At 40.9% G+C, this 23,550-nt stretch overlaps 1 protein-coding gene across 12 annotated transcripts in view; it reads left to right on the forward strand.

Annotated features, from left to right (window-relative positions):
• Positions 1 to 23,550, forward strand: part of ADGRD1 (adhesion G protein-coupled receptor D1) — a 259,978-nt gene that overhangs the window by 151,251 nt on the left and 85,177 nt on the right. For all 12 annotated transcript variants that reach the window (XM_044990191.1, XM_044990190.1, XM_044990192.1 and 9 more), the window contains one exon: positions 725 to 848. In XM_044990191.1, the coding sequence (XP_044846126.1) occupies positions 725 to 848 (124 nt within the window). The remainder of the gene's footprint in view (positions 1 to 724; positions 849 to 23,550) is intronic.

Here is a 23,550-nt window from a genome sequence, read left to right on the forward strand (position 1 = left end):
CAGGCTTAGAAACACACCAGGCAATATGGTTTACTGTGATTTGCTGCCATCATCATTAAACAGTCAGCATTTACTATCAGTTACTGTTCCACAGTATGTCAGAAACCACAATTATTTCCTGTGCTAAGTGTAAGGAGAAGCTGCTATATCTCAGTGGTAACTGTTAGTAACTTTGGACTTTCTAATGTACTGAAATTGGAGCATCAGTGCTGAGAGCATATACTTTGGTTTGGATGTAATTAGGGTCCTGGATAATATGAATGTTGATTACTAACTTCCACGATCAGCACACGAATTTCAGTGCTCTGATAAAGAATACCATGCAAACCCATTAAGTTCTAGGCAGCTCTTTTCTTTCTTGTGTTGTATCGTTCTGGAGTATTTTAATGTTTGAAAGTTACATTGAAAAGCTGTTGTGACGTGCTTCATTTTTTCCTATGATAGCTGCATAGGATTATTTCTTTCCCCTTTAAAATGATCTTTAAATTTGTAGCAGAAATGTAGACTTAACCTGCATATTTAGTATTACGACTACTTTGTCAAAGTCTATAAATGGACCTGCCAAAGGAAACCATTGGTCTTTGTGCAGATATTTGCCTGGATGATTCTTGGTAGCTAAAGTTTAAGAAAAAGATATCTTCTGTTTAATGAAATTCATGTCTAAGTAGTGCCAGGAGAGTTCATTTTAATAGGGGCCCCTCTCCATTTCCTGTGTGCTTTGCAGCAATGGAAGTGCCATGTGGTCTAATGAAGGCTGTGTGCGTGATGGCGGGGACCTCAACTATTCAGTCTGCCTGTGTAACCACCTCACCAACTTTGCCATTCTGATGCAAGTGGTACCCCTGAAGGTAAGAGTAAACAAAGGACTAAATCTAGGAGGCCAAAACTGAGCACAAACCAGTTCAGCCACTTGTATGGGATGAAATACTTTTTTGAAGACAGAGATCCAAATTCAGCCTTTCTTTATTATCTCACTTGCATCCTCGCTTTTCCTTTTGTAACTGAAATGGGATGTGGGATGAAACATGCCGCAGTCTGTAGGAATCAATATGTGCTGTACTTACTTCTCATCCCACAGGCATTATAGCCCTTAAATAACTGGGCAGGAAAAGCACCTACAGACATGCTCCATAGAACACTCCTGTACATAGGCTAAAAGATGAGCGAATAGGTCTTTTCCATCTCTAATTTCTTTGATTCAGTTTCAAGACAGAGGACATCTGAGACGTGACTGTTTAGGGTTGGGGTGGTGAATCACATGGGGTGGACCAGGGAGGATTTACAGCAGCAGGGATATGTGACAAGCTGGGACTCCTGCGTGGAGCAAGTCCCAATCTCTTCTGTTTCCCAGTTCGTCCCTGAACATGTATTCTGCTAGTAACTGGGGAGCAGTGCATCCCCTTCATTTATGTTCCATGATGCACATGATGCTCTTTCCTCACCTAGCTGCAAAGTTGGGTCTGGTTTGAGAAGAAACAGAGTGAGATCAAGAGCTTGGGAGAAAGAGAAGGATGAAGAACTGAGGATGAATATCCTTGTCTACAGTTGCTCATTGTATTTACTTGACTTCTTTGTTCAAAGAGTTCATGATTATATGCTTTTTTTCAATGTGAATATGCAACCATTCCTATCAGCAGGGGATAGGCTTTTTACTTCCTACTCACGCTACTGAATGGTTTCAGCAGAACTTGTCCAATGCCAGTTGGCGAGGCAAGGACTCTCTTGGCCAAATCTGTCTCCTCACTAACCTTATTTCTGAAATTGGCTTACTGGGAAATATGATCCCTAGTGGGACATACGGAGTTCTTTGTCAGACTTGATAGCACTGATGCATTGCCTATGAGATAGTGTGTCTGACTTCTCTGTTAATTGGTATGAATAATGAGTTTGCTGTTGTTTCAGATAGTGGCTTTGCCATGAGACTGCTGGCAGGTTTGCGAACGGGTACAACATACTCATGAGAACAGCACAGAATTTGTTACTAATAGAAACACAATACAAATCAACTGACAAATAGTGACCCACTTTAAAGCAATTTTAATCAGTATTCTAGTACTAAACAGCACATAAAGGTTTTCAGGGAATGATGATCCATAATGAACTTGCCATCTTTTCAGGAGTAGATGTTATATTAATATTATAAGAAGTATTAATCAAATCTTGCTATCAATAAGTCAATGACAAACTCAGTGTAATGCCACAGAATTCAGAATCGGACTCTAGAATGGCAATCACTGTAATACTTTGCTTTTTTTAAGCAAAGAGCTTATAAAAGCCCCAGAACACTCCTGAATTATTATAGCTATTTAACAGATGAGTGAAATGAGGCCTGCGGGGGCAGGGTTAAGTAACTTGTGCAGGGTCACATGGCTGTCATTGTGGAGGTGGTTATTAGTTCTGTAGTTAATGAGTTAGTTGTTTATTTACAGAAGCATCTAGAGGCCCAAGCTGATATCAGGGCATCACTGTGCTAGTTGCTGTATACATATGTAATAAAAGACAGTCCCTGCTATGAAAAGCTTGACACCAAAAGAGACCAGAGGAACAAAGAGTGGCAGAAAGAAACTATTATTATCCCTGTGTTACAGAGGGGGGGAACTGAGGGATGATGAGAAATTAGGGGACTCTCCCATGATTACACAGGAGGTCTGTAACAGAGCCGGGAGTTAAACCCAAATATCCTGAGTCCCGCCCCAGTGCCTGAATCGTCAAGCTAGAAGAAAGTGAGTTAGTGAAAGAGATGGATGTAGCACTAAAGAATCCGATTCTCAGTTCCCCTGTTCTAACTAGTAAGCCACATTTCTAATATAATTTTATTTGTAATGTTTGTTTTGGTTAGTAGGAGAATAATTCAGACTCAGTCAAGTCACGCACAGCAGACACCTCCCCCCCCAACATCTGAACAGGTTTGTATCCCCAGGTGTCCCAACAACAGTAGCTGGGCAACTCTCAGATGTGTGTTTGAGTTCACTTGAAGCATGTTCAACATTTTTAGTTTGTTGATGCTAAAAAGTATCATAACTGATATTATCCAACCAATCAAATGCTGTGTAGTATTGTAAGATTAACTGATTCTATTCCTGGAAATGGTTCTGAATGGTCTAACGCTTACATGAATTACCCAAACAGAATCCAGGATAGTTCTGATTAGCCAAAAGCTGGAATAAGTTTTAATATTGTGCAATCTTGGGGATCAAGCTTGTGCATTTTGGCCAAGGTCCTTGCAGTTGCTCAAGCATGTATCTTCTTAAGGAGAACTCAGTGAGTGTAAATAGAAAAGGCTGGAACCCTGAATAAATTGTTCTATTCCCAATAGTCATTTAATCATGATTTTGTTTTTGGTATTTTGTCACTGGTTTGTTTTTTCTCTCCCTGAATGTTCTGTCCTAATTTGTGCCCCGTTGCCAATGTTTGCCTAAGTTCTCTACAATTGTGTTACCCTGGAGTATTTTTGTTTCCCTTTCTTTCTATACAACTATTTAAAAAACAGCATTAATGCTCCTGAGATGTTAAATGGGTGAGTGGGATGCTCAGACCTAATCAGTCTGATGCAAGGGAATCTACCCTACATTGTAATAGACAATTTCAGAGCTCTGGAAAATCTATTTGAATAGTTCTCCCTGACGTTTAAAAAAATCCGGTTCCCTAAGGCCTCTGCTGAATCCTTAGGCCCTCTGCTTCGGAATACATTTTTGGACAAGGGGCATGGAGTTAATCAATAGCTCTTTAGCAGTCAGCAGAATGAGTGACGCACTGGAAGCTGAAAGGCGTTGTCCTGTGATTGTGTGCCCATTGTGGAAACCATGTGTCTGTCCCTTGTGCAAATCTGAGAGACTTGGAAATATATGCAGCAGTTCAGATTGAGCAGGTGAATGATGAGTTGCCAAATGCTCATTTCTTACCTTTCCAGGATCAGCCAAGGTTCAGACTTTGTTTCCAGAATTCAGAGTGAACCACTTGCCCACAAAACACAGGTTCCAGCCAGAGGGCTCAACCATGCCATTCAGATGCAGTTCTGGATCGGGAATCGTACAGACTCAAAGTAGCCCAGGGAAACTTGGCGAGGAATTCTACTTCCTTGGCCCATAGAGTGAGAGTGCTTGCTGCCCCATCCCTTCAGATGGTACGGAATATGTCCTCTTGCTTTGGTACAGGGAGGTGGGTATGGGGAATATATTTTGAGACAGGACCCCAGCATGCAGGGCTGTGGAGACAGGGCAGCCAGGGAAGGCTGCCATGACTTGGACAAATGCTTCCCTCCATGCTGGGCTGTCTAAATTCCTCTGGGGGTTGCTGTAGCCCCTGAAGCACCCCAGGATTGGAAGGGTTTAAAGTTTAAAGCTGCCTTAATCCCCTTTCTCACTGCACTGTGAGTCCTGTCTCTGCGAGGCTCGGCACCAAATCCCAATCTAGAGCTTTAGAACTTTAACCAAAGAGCTTCATTTTGAATTGACAGCTCAGAATTATTTGTTTTTGTTTTTTAGTTCATTAAAAACAGATGATAACGTTAGATGGGAATGTAAAAATAAAGGGGAAAAATCAGCACCAGCTGCGAAAGCATCCATTGTGCTTGTCATGTAACCAAATCTGAGTTAAAACAAACGTCGTAATTGTTTCTCCCATATTAAGATATCTTTACATTGTGTCTGGAGTGAGGTTATGAGGCAGACAAAAACAAAACCACCTAGTTACTGAGCTTTATAACCGGGCGATGCTCAGTAATATCCTCCTAAGAAATTTCCTAAAGAGTTTTATCATGTGCCAAAACAAGAGAGCCTATTGGACTAATTAAATACTGTAATATCTTCCCCTCTACTCCCTAGAAGTCTGTCAGTGAATGATATAATACTGTGGGTTATAAATGTGTATAAATATTTATTCACCTTTGGAGCAATTTGGTGCTATCGAGTGCATGATATATGGTTTTAAAAACATGCTGTAATCTCCAGTTTGAGTGACAGACTGGCAAGGCCCCAAGGGAGTTGTTCTAGTCAAAATATGTCAGATCTTGAACATTTATATTTTTTATTTGGTCTGCCCCCTTAAATTAGGTCTTTCATAGCGGCTTAGATATGAAAGAAAGGAATATGGGTGACAGAAGATAATTTTTTGAGTAAATGAAAACTTTCCTGAAAAGTGTCTGCTTTCCATGGAAAATGTTGATGATTAATTGACAACCAGATGCATGAAAAACAAAATTTGTTTTGGCTAAAAACTGAAATCTTTCAATTTATAATGGTGGTGCTGTGCTTCATGAGAGTTTAGTTCAGATTCCATATGGTCCCGTTTTCCTCCATGAGCAGGACACACTGACCAGGCTACATCTGTCAGGACAGCCAGTGACACCTATGATGCATGTCCTCCCGTCACCAAGAAGGGGGAAAGTGGTGCATCATGGGAAATGTAGTTGGCCTGAAGTCAGGCACCCAGAATCATTGGTCTGTGCATCTACTCTGCCTGGCTTTGGGCGTAGCGATCTGGGGTTGCTATTTTAGAGACCACATAGGCATGGGGGTAGGTGGGGATATAGGAGCCATGAAGGGAGCTGACCAGATATAGGGGAACCTATGGAGATGGTGACATGCAAGTATTTAGCAGCTTCAGCATTGGGGAAAATACAGTCAGGAGGAAACTACATTCTCTGGTAAGAATTCTATAAATTCATCATGGGGGTAAACACCAGGCAGGCAGAAGAGCTGTTCAAGATAAAGGACAATGTTAGCACAAGGACAAATGGATATAAACTGACCATGAATAAATTTAGGCTTGAAATTGGAAGATGGTTTCTAACCATCAGAGGAGTGAATTTCTGGAACAGCCTCCCACTAAGGGTTGTGGGGGCGAACAACTGAGCTAGCTTTCAGATGGAGCTTGATAAATTTATGGATGGGATTATGTGCTGGGCTTCCTGCAACAACAGGGGACTAGTCTGAATGACCCAGAAGGTCCCTTCCAGTTCTGTGTCTTGTGTTCCTATGCAGTTCCATCTTGGAACTACTAAAACTATTTGCCTTCCTTTGGTAGGTTTTTCTTTTTTTCTTTCATGCCACATCTTGGGTATTTAGAATGAACAATTTGCCATTCACAATCTGAGAAAGAGACAGCTTTTCAAGCAGTGCAAAGCCAGGATCTCTCTGAGCAGGGAACGTTTGAAATAACTTGCTATGTAAATGGTTACAGTGAACGAATCTAATGATGGAAAATGCACAGAAAATGGAGTGTGGACTTGTTAGTTGACAGCAGAGTGCCAAAGACAATGATTGTTTCTTCTGAATCTCTCAAAGCTTGAGCAGCAAATGGCAAAGGGAAGCCAGTGTTCATGGGGCTGCACGAGCCAGCGTTGATTGCTGTTAAAGGCTATGGCAAACTGCCGGTCCAGCAGAGGGCTTTTCACCTGGAGAACGGATTTCTACAGTCTGCCTTCAGATTTGTTTGTTTTTGTTTATGTTCATGGTTCTGAGAATCATGCTAATGACTAGGAGTGTCACATTTCTGAGCTGATGACAATTAACTGTCTCTGTAGCGGTTTTGGTTTAGACCTTTTTCCTCAATGTGATTTCAGTGTTACTATCTCCTAATGATTATATTGGAGAAGAAAGCAAATTTGACATACATACATATATATATATATATATATATAAAAAGACAAAGATCCTTTTATTCCTCTGAGTCTGAATGACTGATGGGTTAGATTCCAAAGGAATAAAAGAAAGTATAAAATGCCCCACTCCACACACACCATCAAGGCATTCAGGTGGTACCATCAACCCTGAGAGTTCATGCTGTGTTCTTGGCCCCAGGATCCCAATGCAGACTTATAGTTTAATATATGACCTACAAATTTACATATATTAAGATTAATATAACACTGCACATAGTTAAAAAGCTTCTCTGTGGTTAGTTTCATGTCTTTTTAGCTTTCCGTATTTCAGGTCTCTGTCTTTTATTCTCTGCTGCGGTAAGAGCGTGAGCCAAAGTCCACTGGCTTCACTGATAGTATTAATCTATTTTTTCCCATACCCAATGCTTTCTGAAAGGCACATACACATTTTAATGCATACTTTTCTAGGCCACTTTATTAGTAGGACTTTGGATACTAAATTATAATAATAAGGTAAAGACCTTTGTTTGTAACAGGGCTGTGCATTTAGGTTGTGCAGGAACCTGACTCTCTCTCAAAAGTTGTTTATTTTGCCCCAGGGAGCCATTTACAGGGTCAAAATTATATGAGCTACTGTCTTCTTACAGTGTTTCCTCATCAGAAACTGAAGTGCCATGAGAATCAAAATACTGAATGCTTCTTTTAGAGCCGTATTGGCCAGATTATCCACTGGACTTAGTTGTGGCTGAGCTCAGCACATCTGGGGGGTCTATCAGGGAACTGGTTATGGGTCCTTGATTCTCTGGCTATACCTCTACCCCAGGGCAGGTTTGACCAGCCTGGGAGCTTCTCTAACTTATGCCAGCAGGCATGGGAAAGTATCCATATCCCCGTTTGTAGATGCAGAAACTGAAACACAGTGAGATAAAGAGGTAAATTTTAAAATCTGGAGGCTTAAGCTATACATACCAAAATGAACCAGCACCCTTATTACAGTGCACGGGGCAGCAGATCACGGTGAATGGGGGTTTGGAGTGCCATTAGCTGAAGCTGAGAGCTTGGCCTACCAGTGTGCTTGAGCACTATTGCACATTTCAAACTAGTTTGAGCAACAGCTAAGACACACAAAGAAAAGTCTTGCCAGAGCCCTGAGTGCGAAGAAAGAATATTAATAATACTGCTGATCAGCTCAACAGCCATTTATATAGTTTAGCTGCCTTCACTGAATGCCAAGAATTAATACTTGTAACAATTTTATTTCAGGAAAGAAATAACAATGCTGGAAAACTTTGCAACCATGTGGCACTCAGATGTTAGGCTGGCACTGGTCTGTTAGCTTAATGATGAATTGGCACCAGGCGAAGCTGAAATTATTTGTGTCTTTATCACTCTGCTGCTATGTCCATATCATGCTTGGCTGACATTCGGGTTTGCTGACTGAAACACATTTATCATATTGGTTTAAGGTTGAGAAGTAATAACATTTGCTAGAATTTTGTAACGAGTAAGCATTAATATATAAAAAAAACCTACAAAGATAAGCCAAATAGTCTTTAAAGGCCAAATTTTCCCCTTAATTACATTAGTGGAGTTACATGGATGTAATTAAAGTCAGAATATGGCTAGAATTTGGAACTCGAGCTAGGAAAAAATCTGTTTATCTCTGTAATTGTGTTATTAAAAATAAGGCTATTATAAATGAAGCCATATCATAGAATCATAGACTTTAAGGTCAGAAGGGACCATTATGATTGTCTAGTCTGACCTCCTGCACAACGCAGGCCACAGAATCTCACCCACCCACTCCTGTATCAAACCCCTAACCTATGTCTGAGTTACTGAAGTCCTCAAATCGTGGTTTGAAGACTTCAAGGTGCAGAGAATCCTCCAGCAAGTGACCCGTGCCCCACGCTGCTGAGGAAGGTGAAACCCCCGCAGGGCCTCTGCCAATCTGCCCTGGAGGAAAATTCCTTCCCGACCTCAAATATGGTGATCAGCTAAACCCTGAGCATGTGGGCAAGACTCACCAGCCAGACACCCAGAAAAGAATTCTCTGTAGTAACTCAGATCCCACCCCATCTAACATCCCATCACAGGCCATTGGGCATATTTACCGCTAATAGTCAAAGATCAATTAATTGCCAAAATTAGGTTATTGCATCATACCATCCCCTCCATAAACTTATCAAACGTAGTCTTGAAGACAGATATGTCTTTTGCCTCCACTGCTACCCTTGGAAGGCTGTTCCAGAACTTCACTCCTCTGATGGTTAAAACTTTCATCTAATTTCAAGTCTAAACTTCCTGTTGGCCAGTTTATATCCATTTGTTCTTACGTCTACATTGGTACTGAGCTTAAATAATTCCTCTCGTTCCCTGGAATTTATTCCTCTGATATATTTATAGAGAGCAATCATATCTCCCCTCAGCCTTCTTTTGGTTAGGCTAAACAAGCCAAGCTCTTTGAGTCTCCTTTCATAAGACAGGTTTTCCATTCCTCGGATCATCCTAGTAGCCCTTCTCTGTACCTGTTCCAGTTTGAATTCATCCTTCTTAAACATGGGAGACCAGATCTGCACACACTATTCCAGATGAGATCTCACTAGTGCCTTGTATAATGGTACTAACACCTCCTTATCTCTACTGGCAATACCTCGCCTGATGCATCCCAAGACCACGTTAGCTTTTTTCACATCCATATCACATTGGTGGTTCATAGTCATCCTGTGATCAACCAATACTCCAAGGTCCTTCTCCTCCTTTGTTACTTCTAACTGATGCATATCTAGTTATAACAAAAAATCTTGATATTAATCCCTAAATGCATGACCTTGCACTTTTCACTATTAAATTTCATCCTATTACTATTACTATTACTCCAGTTTACAAGGTCATCCAGATCTTCCTGTATGATATCCCAGTCCTTCTCTGTATTGGCAATACCTCCCAGATTTGTGTCATCTGCAAAATTTATTAGCAAATTCCCACTTTTTGTGCCAAGGTTAGTAATAAAAAGATTAAATAAGATTGGTCCCAAAACTGATCCTTGAGTAACTCCACTAGTAACCTCCCTCCAGCCTGACAGTTCACTTTTCAGTATGACCGGTTGTAGTCTCCCTTTTAACCAGTTCCTTATCCACCTTTCAATTTTCATATTGATCCCCATCTTTTCCAATTTAGCTAATAATTCCCCATGTGGAACCATATCAAATGCCTTACTGAAACTGAGGTAAATTAGATCCACTGCGTTTCCTTTGGCTAAAAAATCTGTTGCCATCTCAAAGGAGGAGATTGGGTTGGTTTGGCACACTCTACCTTGTGTAAAACCATGTTGTATTTTGTCCCAATTACTATTGACCTCAATGTCCTTAACTACTTTCTCCTTCAAAATTTTTTCCAAGATCGTTTATACTACAGATGTCAAACTAACAGGCCTGTAGTTACCCGGGTCACTTTTTCCCCCTTTCTTAAAAATAGGAACCATGTTAGCAATTCTCCAGTCATACGGTACAACCCCTGAGTTTACAGATTCATTAAAAATTCTTGCTAATGGGCTTGCAATTTAATGTGCCAGTTCCTTTAATATTCGTGGATGAAGATTATCTGGGCCTCCCGATTTAGTCCCATTAAACTGGTTGAGTTTGGCTTCTACCTCAGATGTGGTAATATCTACCTCCATATCCTCTTTCTCATTTCTCATCTGACCATTATCCCTAAGCTCCTCATTAAAGACTGAGGCAAAGTATTTGTTTAGATATTGGGCCATGCCAAGATTATCCTTAACCTCCACTCCATCCTCAGTGTTTAGCGGTCCCACTTCTTCTTTTTTGGTTTTCTTCTTCTTTCTGTGGCTATAGAACCTTTTACTATTGGTTTTAATTCCCTTTGCAAGGTCCAACTCTACATGGCTTTTGGCCTTTTCACTTTATTTGTACATGTTCTGACCTCAATAAGGTAGCTTTCCTTGCTGATCACTCCCATATTTCACTCCTTGTAGGCTTTCTGCTTTTTCTTAATAATCTCTCTGAGATGCTTGCTCATTCAGCTTGGTCTACAATTCCTGCCTATGATTTTTTCCCCCTTTCTTGGGATGCAGGCTTCTGATAGTTTCTGCAACTTTGACTTGAAGTAATTCCAAGGCTCCTCCGCCTTTAGATCCACAGGTTCTTCAGTCCAATCCACTTCCCTAACTAATTTCCTTAATTTTTTTAAGTTAGCCCTTTTGAAATCAAAAACCCTAGTCACATATTTTTTTTTGTTTATTCTTCCATTTAGTTTAAACTGAATTAGCTCATGATTGCTCGAATCAAGGTTGTCCCTTACAATCATTTCTTTTATGAGGTCACTATTCACCAAAACCAAATCTAAAATGGCATCCCCTCTTGTTGGTTCAGCAACTACATGGTGAACAGAATCCATCAGCTATCACATCCAGGAAAATCTGAGCCCTATTATTATTACTAGCACTTGTCCTCCAGGCTATATCCGGGAAGTTAAAGTCTCCCATTACCACACAATTCCCATTAGTATTTACTTCATTAAAAACATTAGTGGTCTCTATTCATGTCCAAATCAGATCCCGGCAGTCTATAGTACACCCCAAGCACTATCCCAAGGAAGGCTCTAGTAGCTTTCTTCCCCAATGTGATTTTTGTCCAGACAGACTCTCTTACCCATTCCATCCCTTCTTATTTCTTTACAGTCTAACTCATCATTGATATACAATGCTACTCCACCACCTTTGCCTTTATTTCTGTCTTTCCTAAACAGCACATACCCTTCAATACCTGTACTCCCGTCATGACTACTATTCCACCATGTTTCTGTTATCGCTATAATATCTGGTTTCACTTCCTGCACCAGTAACTCTAGTTCCTCCATATATACTGCTTTGTCTGCCTAGATTGGGCATTCTGAATATGCTGGGTGGATATTAACTAACTAATCTTGACAATAACCCTGGAAGTTCAGTAAATATTATTAGCCCCCTTCAAAGCAATTTGTCCAAAGCCACACAGCAAGTCAGTAACAAAGCTAAGATCTCAGGAATTCCTGGCTTTGTAACTCCTTGCTCAGTCTACCAGACTGTTCTCTTTTGCAGGCTTAGGGCCTGATCCAAGACTCATTGAAGCCAGTGGGAGTCTTTCCATTGACTTCAGTGGGCTTTGGATCAGGCTCATAATGGCTACTACCCTACCTTTCAGGGAGAGAGCAGTACGTCAATGCAGTGATGGCAGCCAAAGAGATCTTCCACCTAGTTGAAGAGAATTAAAGGTTAGGGTTACCTCGACTTAAGTTTGCTTTTGCTGGCATAAACCAGAGTGCAAGGCACCCCCAGAGGCATGCCCCCCCTGGGTGTGATTGCAGTAATGAATTATGGTGGCAATCCTTCCTACTGCCTGGAGAGAGCGAGCACTGCCTGAAAGGTGGGTAGCAGTGGCATGTTGAGGTATTTGTGTTGATGTGGGGAAGCATTTTCTCAGCGCCTGTCCTCAGCAGCCTCCATTGGCAGCACTCCTACTGAAACCCCATACGAAGGCAAGTGGTGGTGGACTTCCCCGCCCCACTCCACCACCAGTCCTTGCCAGTTAAAGCAAATCCAGCCCAAAATAATCTGACAGCTTCAAGCACAGAGTGAGAAAGAGGAGCATAAAATATGCATATGGTGGAAAGGAGGAGTTAAACCGGAGCCCGATAAATCTAATGCTGAAAGAAATTCCTGCTGAGGGGCAGCATGTCTGTCACAAGGGGCTTCGCAGGCAGCAGAAATAAAAAATAATAAGCAAGCACGGTCCAAAGAAAGCTAAGGAACAATTGTTTTATTTCGGGCAGCTCCACTTAGCCTTATCAGCCAGCGGTGCCCTCTGTCTGGTGCCAAGGAACATGCTAGCTGTCTGGCAGTTTTTATTTTTACAATGATCCAACAAATACGCATCATGCCAGGCTATTTGTACCATCTGTCACATAAATGTCATCTTAGCAAAAGGAGGGTGGACACCTGGGGATATCAGTGCTCAGACACCATTTGAAAGGGAATTGCTGGCTTCTGCAGCAAAACAGGAGCTTTTACGGCCAGGAGGTTGGCGCAAGTGTGACATAACAGTACTCTTGTGAGTCCTAGAGCATTCATCTGAATTTTCTCCCAAGTGGTACCTCTCCTTCCACATTCTCTCTGGCATTACTGAGAATCCAAAGGGCGTGGGAGATGAATGTGAAAACACCAGGGCTTTGTGCTGAGTAAATGCTAGTTGATGGTTGAAAGGAAATGGTGCCAAGTGACATGGTGACTCTAAAAAGTGAGTTGACAGAGATTCCTCCATCTGTGCAGAAGTAAAAATGACTCACTTGAAGTTCACATGTGGATTGACATTTCTAGTTCAATAGTCCAATGTACCTATTGCTGGTACTGGCATGGGTGAGCCCAGTCCCACCCCAAACTGAAAGACCCCTCCCTCAACTGTGGGGGGGGGGGGGAGAACCACTGAGCCTAATCAGCAAATGAATATTGGGGACAAACAATGAGAAAACAGGGACTGGAGTGAGCCAGCATGAGGGATCCAGCAGCGAACACTGAACAGAGAACCCTGGAGAGCACCACTAGCACAACATGAGGTCATTGCTTGCAAATAACCACAGACCCACACGTGTACGGTATACTACAAAATTAATTGCATTTTAACATTCTTTCATTTTTAATGGTTCTTGATGTTACAGATTACATCCAAATAAAATATTAGAAATCTTCCTTGTAGAAATTCTTTGTAATACCCCTGGAGGAAGGAATTTGCCACAGGAGTAAAATATCAAGGAAAATTACACAAAACAGAGCAAAATCCTTTTGTTATTCAGACATAAAGCAGGGGTAATCCAGCTGATCAACTCCACTGAAGTCCGTGGTAAACCAGGGATGAATTTAGCCTAGTCTGCGTCTTTAGATCCTTTTTAGGTAACCCATAGCTGTGAGAAATTGCTTGGTACTTAGTCAAAGTAATAATGTTAAAATTCCCAGTAGAAATAGTGTTCAGATTATTAAAGAAGCTTTTTGCGTTTCCATAACTAACAAATGACTTTATTTTTCAACCTGACAGTCTGCAGTGCTTGTTCCATAATTCAGAAGGGGGAATCAATCAGTATGGTTCAGACTATCTGTCAGGAACCACAAAAGCGTGTATGAAGGGGAAAAAATATTACGCTCCAGATCCTGCAGTTGGAACTATGTTGTGTCTACAGGACACCTGGGGCTCTAAAGGGGCACAGAGGCCTGGCTGTAGAGATCCAACTGCAAAATCAGAGCCATAATATTCTCTTTTTGAAGGTAAGTAGATGATTTTATTTTTTTACTGTTACTGGTCAATATAGGTGACACCAAAGTCATCTTTAAATAAAGTGTGTGCGTGTGTGTGTGTGTGTTTAAATGTCTGGGTTTGGAACATTATTTCTTGAAAGCAGATACTGCAGTTGTTACTAATTAAATGCCACACTCAAAGAACCTTAACAGTTGCAGTCTAACATTATAGCCTTTCTTCTCAAACTTTGTAGCAAGCTGAAATTCAGATTATGTGCTGTTACGGGACAATAAGTAATGGGACAATAAAATGGAGCTGTCATGGCTTTCTCTCTGGTCTCTGGTGTGTTGCAATTATACTTTTCAGCCAGTGTCTCATTGTTGGGGATGTGAAAATGTCCTAGCTCAGTCATTTTTCCTTTGTCTTGCATATTTGAAAATTAGGTAAGCATTGACATATTTTTGTCCCTTTTTATGACTGGTGACAGTAGTAGCCAAACAGATCTTTTCAGACTGTTTGGATAAGCCTTACCCATCCAGTGAACAAAGACAAATCTGCCATCTCCCTTGTAGTCTTTCCAGGATTCCTCTATAAACAGATCGCCCCCGCCTCCTTTAAATGTTATCATTGGAGATTTGCCATTAAAATGACCCTTGGATGAAAACAAGCCCTTTTCTGAAAATGGCATTGGCCCTTAGAGGTGTCTTATGTTTTTTTTTATTTTAGCTGGGATTTCTGTGTATCATGTTTATTAGATCCCAGCTTTTATCCCCCTACAAGTCGAATGTGGATTAATTATTTTTTTTAAATCTCGGGCATAATTCCTCTACCACGCTATTGCAGTTCTGCGCCAGCGTAACTCCATTCATTTTAATGGGGGCCACTTGCCCATGCTCCATAAATACCTCATGATCCGTTCTCCTGTATTCTCTGCTTGCCATCATGATTTCCATGGAGTTATATAGGGACAAAACTAGAATAATGCATTGGTGAACTAAGGTTATTTCTCCTTAGAACATATTTGTTGGTACTCAGATGACAGAGTAATTGCTATTTCACTAGGAGGGTGGTGAAGCACTGGAATGAGTTACCTAGGGAGGTGGTGGAATCTCCATCCTTAGAGGTTTTTAAGGCCTGGCTTGACAAAGCCCTGGCTGGGATGATTTAGTTGGGGTTGGTCCTGTTTTGAGCAGGTGGTTGAACTAGATGACTTCCTGAGGTCTCTTCCAACCCTAATCTTCTATGATTCTTGGCGAGTACTGAATTTCAAATGGCAGAGGAGAAAGCTCACTGGTTTTTGTTTTTAATTTTTGGAAGGGCAGAAAAACCTAAAAACTCTAATGTAGTTTAAGTAAACTCTTCTGAATTATGAATACTGACTTAAAAATGCCATTTTAATCTGCATACTGAGCAAAATAACGTGGGCATCCTCCACAACAAGGGTGGATGGTCCAAATTAATGCACTGTGTCATTTGGACAATTGCTCTTTTTTGCAGACTAAGTTGTCTTCTTCTGGGTCTTCTTCCCAAAAATGTTTTCTGAACGACTTGTGTATTGAATCTCATCATAAGACACTCAGTGGGTGATTCCACCCTACCTCTGGCCCTTACATGTATAATGGTGTATAGAGACAATGAATAAGCAGCAAGGAATCTGGGGAAAATTTCCGTGGTGCGGGAGCAGTATAGGGACAGCCTAACTGACGATGTGCTGCTTTCCTCTGCTCTCACCCATAAGCCCTGGTGTATGGGGCATGCTTGGGTCAGGGCCTTAGTACCAAGTGCCACAGGAATTCTGGGTTGCAGTGCAATCCATAAGCAGCTGTGGGCAGGCTGCCATAAGTTAGAGCAGCTTTGAGGCTTCTGTAAATTATGTCAGGTGATGATTTGGTCTCTGGAGCAGTTAAGAATCCAGAGGACTCAAAGATGACCTAAAGGTACCATTATCCTGACCCCCAAATCTGCGTCTTCTGTGCTGTCTCTCGCAGAGGCCATAGGACAGAATCTGCCCTTCAAACTACAATGCACTTCTTGGTGTAAAGGGCCCCATGAGAACATCCGTATCTGTGGCTCTCTCTGCATGGCTGGGTGTGCACTCACAGGCATAGGCACAAATTACAAAGCAGGAGCATACCACTACAGAGACACTCATGTCCTGAAACGATTTGTTGCTGTCTTAGAGCAGATACTGTGGAATTACAGTGAAGATATAAACAGTCTTTGCTACTTGGAACTAGCACAGCTATTGGTTTAGCTCAGCTAGTGGGTCACTTGTCCTAGAAGCCCAAGGAGCCAAGGTTTTGTATTTCTTCTGGCAAACTACGTTATTAATTGGCACAGATGCCTGCTCCTCTAGAGATGTACCCAGCAGTGACCACATCTGCTTGTGGTATAGGAACCTGTTGCTCTAGCAGCAGACTGGAGCTTACTTTTACCCCATGACCCAAGCTGGGAAAAATAATGTTGCTACTCTCCATGTTGATGGCGCTACATTTTTATTGCTTCCTCCTCCCACAAAAAACTTAAACAGTGAGTGTTCACAGACACACACCACACTTCTGTCTTCTGCGGGTTTCTTATACGGCTGGCAGAGCTCGGAAAAGGCTAGAATTCTTTCTTTCTTTCTTTCTTTCTTTCTTTCTTTCTTTCTTTCTTTCTTTCTTTCTTTCTTTCTTTCTTTCTTTCTTTCTTTCTTTCTTTCTTTCTTTCTTTCTTTCTTTCTTTCTTCTTTCTTTCTTTCTTTCTTTCTTTCTTTCTTTCTTTCTTTCTTTCTTTCTTTCTTTCTTTCTTTCTTTCTTTCTTTCTTTCTTTCTTTCTTTCTTTCTTTCTTTCTTTCTTTCTTTCTTTCTTTCTTTCTTTCTTTCTTTCTTTCTTTCTTTCTTTCTTTCTTTCTTTCTTTCTTTCTTTCTTTCTTTCTTTCTTTCTTTCTTTCTTTCTTTCTTTCTTTCTTTCTTTCTCTGTCAACTCCTGATGGCCTTAAATTCTAGCATATATGTTTATGATTTATAGATTATAAATTTGTAATGTGCTGGTTCTTAGGAGCCTCAGTCATGGACCAGGACCTTATTGTGCGAGGCTCTGTGCAAACACAAAACAAAAAGACAGTCCTTGTCTCAAACATTTTACACTCTTGATGCATGGTCTCAGCTGTCCTGGTCTCACTAATATTCAGACTTCTGTCTTCTATCTCCCTGCTAGGGAGGTAGTGTGCTCTTATGGTTAAATTAGGAGATTGGGAGTTAAAAGAGACTGGGGGCAGATTCTGGGGGCCAGTAAGGCAGCTTTCCGTCACTCCATTGCATTACTTTTCCATGTACCCCCCTGCCTCACCTCTACACTATGAAACCCACCCTCTTTTGGGGAAGAGGACATTGTGGGCTCAGAGTTCTGATGGAGCTGTGCTGACAGAGGAGGCAGGTAACAAGGGGTCCTGGAGCGTGGACAGCTTGGAGCAAATGCTGTCCTGGATAGGAATGGACTCCCCTGAATCAGGGCCTAGGGCTGGGATTTTTAAGGGAGCCGAAGGGAGTTAAGCATGCAGATTCCCACTGAATTTCATTGGGATCTGGGTACCTAATTCCATTATCCTCCTTTGAAAACTCAGCCTAAGAATTTTGTGAAAGACACAGCCCTTCTTTCCCCAACCAAATGGTCCTCACTGAGTTTTCTTCCCCTTGTGGGCCTCTCCCATGGACTTCCATGATCTGACCCTTAATTGTGAAGAAGGACAAGTCTATTCTGCTAGAAGTAGAAAGGGAAGAAGCGATTAGATATATCTATATATAGATATAAGGGCAAAAGTAGCTCCTTCAGTTTAACAGAGGGTAAATATTACTGTAAATATTATGCTAGATTTACTAGTAAGACCAGATTGGCTGAGAACATTGTAAGCCTTAGGCCTGAAAGAAATAAAGAGAAAAACAAAGAAAGAAGCAAAATAATGTGTGCTATATAACCAGACTTACAAGGATGGACTTATAAATATCTGCCTCAGTGTTCTCCAAACACTATAATAATCTGATAATAGTTTTTCTTTGCAACTTGGCTCCATCCTCTCTACTGCACTTCCTTACAGCTTCGTTTAAACGAAAACCTCCCTGTGTGAAAAGTTTAATGAGCAGATTACCTACTGTTTGATGACATCTTGCCCAAAACTCTTTTAAAAGACTACAAGGTCTCTTAAAAATGCTAATTAATAACTCAGCAGAAACCTTTGGAGACTTTAAGATTTGACATGTCTCAGTGAAAACTTTTTTAATAAGCAGCTGTGCAGCTGGGCTGGTGTGAAGAGAATGCTCCTTTAAAACATGACAAGTCCCCTCGGTAGCACTTTGTTGATCACTGGGAGACAGCGAGCTAATGGAGAACATGAATTCAAAAGTAGGGCTGCTGGAAACAGCTGCTGTTGTGTCCTTCTCCATAGTGTGACTCTCAGATGCCATGGTGGCTCCTTCACTTTACTCTTTTGGTATCTGATAAATTGTGGTTTCATTAAAAAAGAGTCTCTGTTGACTCTGTGTGGTGGACTTTTTCTTCTTTAAGTAGAAATTGTACAATGCCAGTAAGTTATGTGCTTACTCCTCCCAACAAATTCCCCCCCCCAGATTTCATTTTGTGCATGTCAAAGACATACTTATGGTCTCAGCAGGTCTATTTCCAAAGTGAGCCTTATAAAGTAAGCTCAGAATGTTAATTTGAAAACTGTGGTGCAAGGTCCCTAAGCAAAGTGCCCTGGCAAGCTGAAGGAAATCAGCAATTTGTATCAGTATTGGTGGTATTTTGTTACTGTATAAAGGCCCCTCTGGATTGAAATTCAATTTTAGCAACCTTTCTGGAGGCAATCTGAAACATTCGCCTCATCAGCCAGGGCCAGCGTTGCAATGTCTCTGAAATATTCTTGCCACCAAAGTTAATTATTCATCGCTTTCTTAATTTGATTAAGATTGCATTTGAAAGGTGCAGTTGCAATAGGGCAGTTGGTTCCTAGTTTTTAACCCAACGGGGGGAAAAATGGTTTCACATGAAATTTATTTTGGATGGCACCTATTTAGAGTTGATTTACGTCTCGGATGCAGTAGCCGGATTGTCTCGCGGTAGATCACAGTTCAGTTGTACAAATAGGGTCACAAAATATGTAATTGTAGGTGACTTCATGATATTAATGCTTCTTTTGAGAAGGAAGGTTTTTATAAAGGCTGACGAGAGGGGGCAATGAAATATAACCTGCTACCGTGGCCGCATTCAGAGCAAGACTATAATTACCATGCCCCTCATTTCTACCAGCCAGTCAAGGAGAAAAACAGCCTCATATTTTTATGTATGTACCATATAAAAGCAAAATAAACCCAACCCCAAATCCAACAGAGATCTTCCCATTCTTAAATAATTTGGCTAACCACATAAGTCAAAACACAGGGTGTATTTCATACCAGTAAGTAACATTATAAAATGCAAACCCTAGTTTGGGGTAAAATTCTCTACAGATTGCATTGTGCTCAGGGATCTTTTCTTAAGATCTTTAAAATCACTATTTTTTTTTTAAATCAGGAACTTGTCTTTAAAAAAAAGACACTGATAATTGGAAAGAAAAAGGACAAATTAATTTAACAAATCAGCAAATGCCATTGCTTTTAGTGGCTATACTTGTAAAACTGCCAGCTGTAGTCTATAGCGTTACAGATGTCTTCAGGATCAAAGCTGACAAAACATGATGCAAGTCTATAAGGTTTGGAAACTCAGCTCTCTGGCACTTTGACGGTCTCTAAAGAGAAATATTTTATATTATGAGATTTTTTTAAAAAAATTGTTTTAATTTAGTGTTTGTGAAAAATTGTGGCCTGTTTGGTCCCCGTGTACAAAACCAATAAATATCTGGGGAAAAGTCCAAAGAAAACATGGGGATCAACTAATTGTTGATGAGAAAAAAGGGACAGGAGTACAGATTAAGGCCCAAAACAAGGGATCCAGGAAGGGGCATAGAACAGAGAGTCCTGAACAATGCTCACTGCCCTGAGAGAGAGCGGTTCTCAAACTTATTTGATTGTACCCCCCTTCTTTGTGTCTGAAGTCGTTTACGCCCCTGCCCGCCACCCAAGTACATGTGCTGATTTAAAACCAAAACATGCAACTCTCACTAAATATTAAAAACAGTGAGGCATTGATTCAGACAGAGCCAATCATCCATTGTAATAAGAGCCAATCTACACTGCGATTGTGGTTGATGCTCACAACTAAATGTGCACGCTGCGTCATGGTAAAAACGACTTTGTATAATGCTAGGCAAGCTTAACAAATCTGTCAAAACACACAGCGCCCTTAGAGTCAAATGCACAGCGCCATCTGAGGACCTGATATGTCTGGAGGAATCAGATTTGCTAGTTTAATTCATTGCTCTGGATAAAATTTGCTGTGTGCAGTAAGATTATTTTCCCCTAAAGCCCCCGCTCCCCCCCAAAAAAATACATTCTTCCCTCCACTCCTATTGAGAACCTCTGATTTAGGGAATCAGTGAAAGCTAGTTTGACAGCCCAGGAGACTGAATCTTTTGTTTAAACACAGAATAGACACAGCATGGGTAAGCACAGTGTAATGTGCCCCAGCTCTCACCTGGAGGGGCCAGAGAGAATACTTCATAATTCCACAGTCCATTCAGTCTTTCGACAGTCTGAAGGGATCCCCAGCATGACTGCCAGTTAGTGCCATATATGCTGGTGGTTTCTGTGATCTGGCACTTGTCTGTTGGGAACTGGATTTATATCAACAAATTAATTTTGTAACAATTTTCAGCCACTATTGACCTTAGCTGGATTTGAACCGGTGACACAGAAGTGAAAGGTATTTTCTCTCCCATCATAGAATTATAGAAATGTAGGGCTGGAAGGCACCTCAAGAGGTCATTTAGTCCATTCCGTTTATGCTAAGGCAGGGTTAAATATACCATCCCTGACAGATGTTTGTCTATCCTGTTCTTTAAAATCGCTAACGATAGGAATTCCACAACCTTGCTAGGTAACCAGTACCAGGTTTAACTATCCTTTTAGCTAGAAACATTTTTTCCCCCTAATAGCCAAACTAAATCTCCCTTGCTGCAAGCTAAGCTGAATACTTATTTTCCTACCCTCAGTGGACCTGGAGAATAATTGATCCTTGTCCTCTTTATAACAATTTTTTATATATTTTGTCCCATCCCCCTTAAGCTTCTTTTCTGTGACTAAAGATGCCAATTCTTTCAACCTTTTCCCATAGGTCATGTTTTCTAAATACATCACTTTTAATATTAACAACAATTACAACTTGCATTGGGTAATATTTCTGATTAGTGAGTAAAATTGTATTTGTTTTTTCATTATCATCATCATGATAAAGATAAGAGAATAAATGTTGTGCCTGAGGATTTCCAGGTTAGTTTTGTCTCAGGAGTCATCTAGTCCCCTGAAACTTAGAGATAAAATGTTTACAGCCATGCACTGACTTTTCTTTCTTGTAAGTAAATAACTGGGAAAAAATACCAACAGAAAATACTCTAGATGGATACAACTATGAAACTTGAGTGTTTTCTCTATCGAGTTATGGACATTTTCAGGGTGAAAGCTGTCAACATGGGGAAAAGATGGAAGATCATCTGGACAATGAGCTTTTGTTTTGGCGTTTTGAGCGTCTGTAAAGACTGACATTAGGAAACATCTGTATTTTATGTATTTATGATGACTAACACCCAAGGCTATATCAACTTGTTTCTTAGCAATTCAACTTTCTACAGAATGTTACACAGTATGAAAATGACCCATACAGTCAGAGAAGTCATGAAGAAAAATCAGTCAAAAGCAAGGAAAAATTCTTTGGTGAAATGGAACAATCCTGAGCCTTGGTCTCATCAGAATTCTTCGCAGATTGCTCAGTGTTGCCCTTGATGCTTTTTAATCTTCTTTTCTTTAGTTAGCTTCTTTGGAATGAAAAAGAAACCCTTATAGCACGATATAATCTAGCTGCATCATTAATGGAACAGATGGTCACTTTTGTCTTGGACTACAAAATTGTATCACTAGGTATCTGTCCTTTTTGGCAAGGTTACCTGCTTGAATTTCATGTTATGCAATAAGCGATATTAAAGATCTGAAAAATCCACAGAAACATGATGAGGGGACAAATTAAAATGAAATCAGTGCATTAGGAATGATAGGCTGTTTTTCCCTCACCCTCAGGAAACTGTTTCTTTGTAACTCATGGTGCATGACAAAGTGGGTATTCACCCACGAAAGCTCATGCTGCAAAACATCTGTTAGTCTATAAGGTGCCACAGGATTCTTTGCTGCTTTTACGGATCCAGACTAACACGGCTACCCCTCTGAGTCATGGTGCATGGTCATTTGTGGTTCCAGGTCCCCTTTTAAAAAAATAGGTATGCTATATTTCATAATGAGATCTATGTCTGGTTGGTACGTGTCATTAAGATAACAGCAGGTGTGTGTGAGAAGGCAGTAAAGAGTTGTTGCCTGAAATATGGCCTATCCATTCTCCCACACCATTTGCCATGGCTATTCCAGTCTTCTGGGATAAGGCCCTGAGCCCCAGAGATCATCCCATGCCTTCATATAGCATTGCATCCCACTCCCTGGAATTCATGTGGTAAAGAGCTTTTCTGTGCAATACCCATGCCCATTGATCAGTATTGGCATGTAAACTTCTCCTCGTCTGTCTCTGAGCTGATGGTTTAGTTTGTTTGTTTGAATGACAGCAGCCCACACGTTTTTTCCAGCATATCCATGAGGCTGAAGGAGTATATTAATGGAAGAGTGAGTACCAGAGCTTTGCCACAGGCAGGTCATTAAAAATGGAGCTGGGGATTTATTAAGGGCCTGAGGTGCTGAGTACTTTCAAATCTCTATGGCTTCAGTGAGTTGAAGGTACTTGCCACCTCACAGAACCTGGCCCTAAATGAACCATTTTAGGTTTTAATGTATTCCTCACATCAACCGTTGTTGTGGACAGTAGATTTCTTTTCATTCCTTGTTCTGAAGAATACAGGTTCAAGCCTGAAAATCCTAGATGCATGGAGCTCTCCTTGCCTTTAATAGGAGTGAGAGCTGCTTGGTGATTTGGAGTGTATATGTCATCTTAATTCATTACTGTGGATAATTTCTGAGACTCAAAAATTAGAGATGGAAAAGGCCTGTTAGGTAATTCTTGTTTATCTTTATCTTAACAAGAGTGAAGAAACAGAAGGCTTTGCCTTTATAAAAAAAATCAAATCAAGTCTATGTTTACTTACTTCCTCTAGGTGGATCTGCTGTCTCTCATATATTCACTCCCTAGACATGATAATAAGAGGTTACCTTACAGCCCTTATCTGCATTCCTGAATGCAAATGGTGTCCCATGGTAGTGTAAATTTCAATCACTGATGAGCAACTGTGACCTCCAGGTTGGGCATTTTCTGGCAGTTGATGTCTGGGTGGAGGTATGGCGAGCCCAAGGCAAAGCTCTTAACCACTAGGAAATGCTGAGCCTAGCGGTCCTGTTTATCCAGTTGAAACTTACACTGTAAAATCCCGGCTCCCCCAAAGCCTATGGACCTGCAGGTCACCCATAACAAGAGACATGAATGTCCTAGCAATCAGGTGATATGGTCTGTCTGTTTTGTGCATGCACATCCCTGATCCAGAAA

This window comes from Mauremys mutica, chromosome 16 (genome assembly GCF_020497125.1).
Source record: "Mauremys mutica isolate MM-2020 ecotype Southern chromosome 16, ASM2049712v1, whole genome shotgun sequence".
Lineage (NCBI taxonomy): Eukaryota > Metazoa > Chordata > Testudines > Geoemydidae > Mauremys > Mauremys mutica.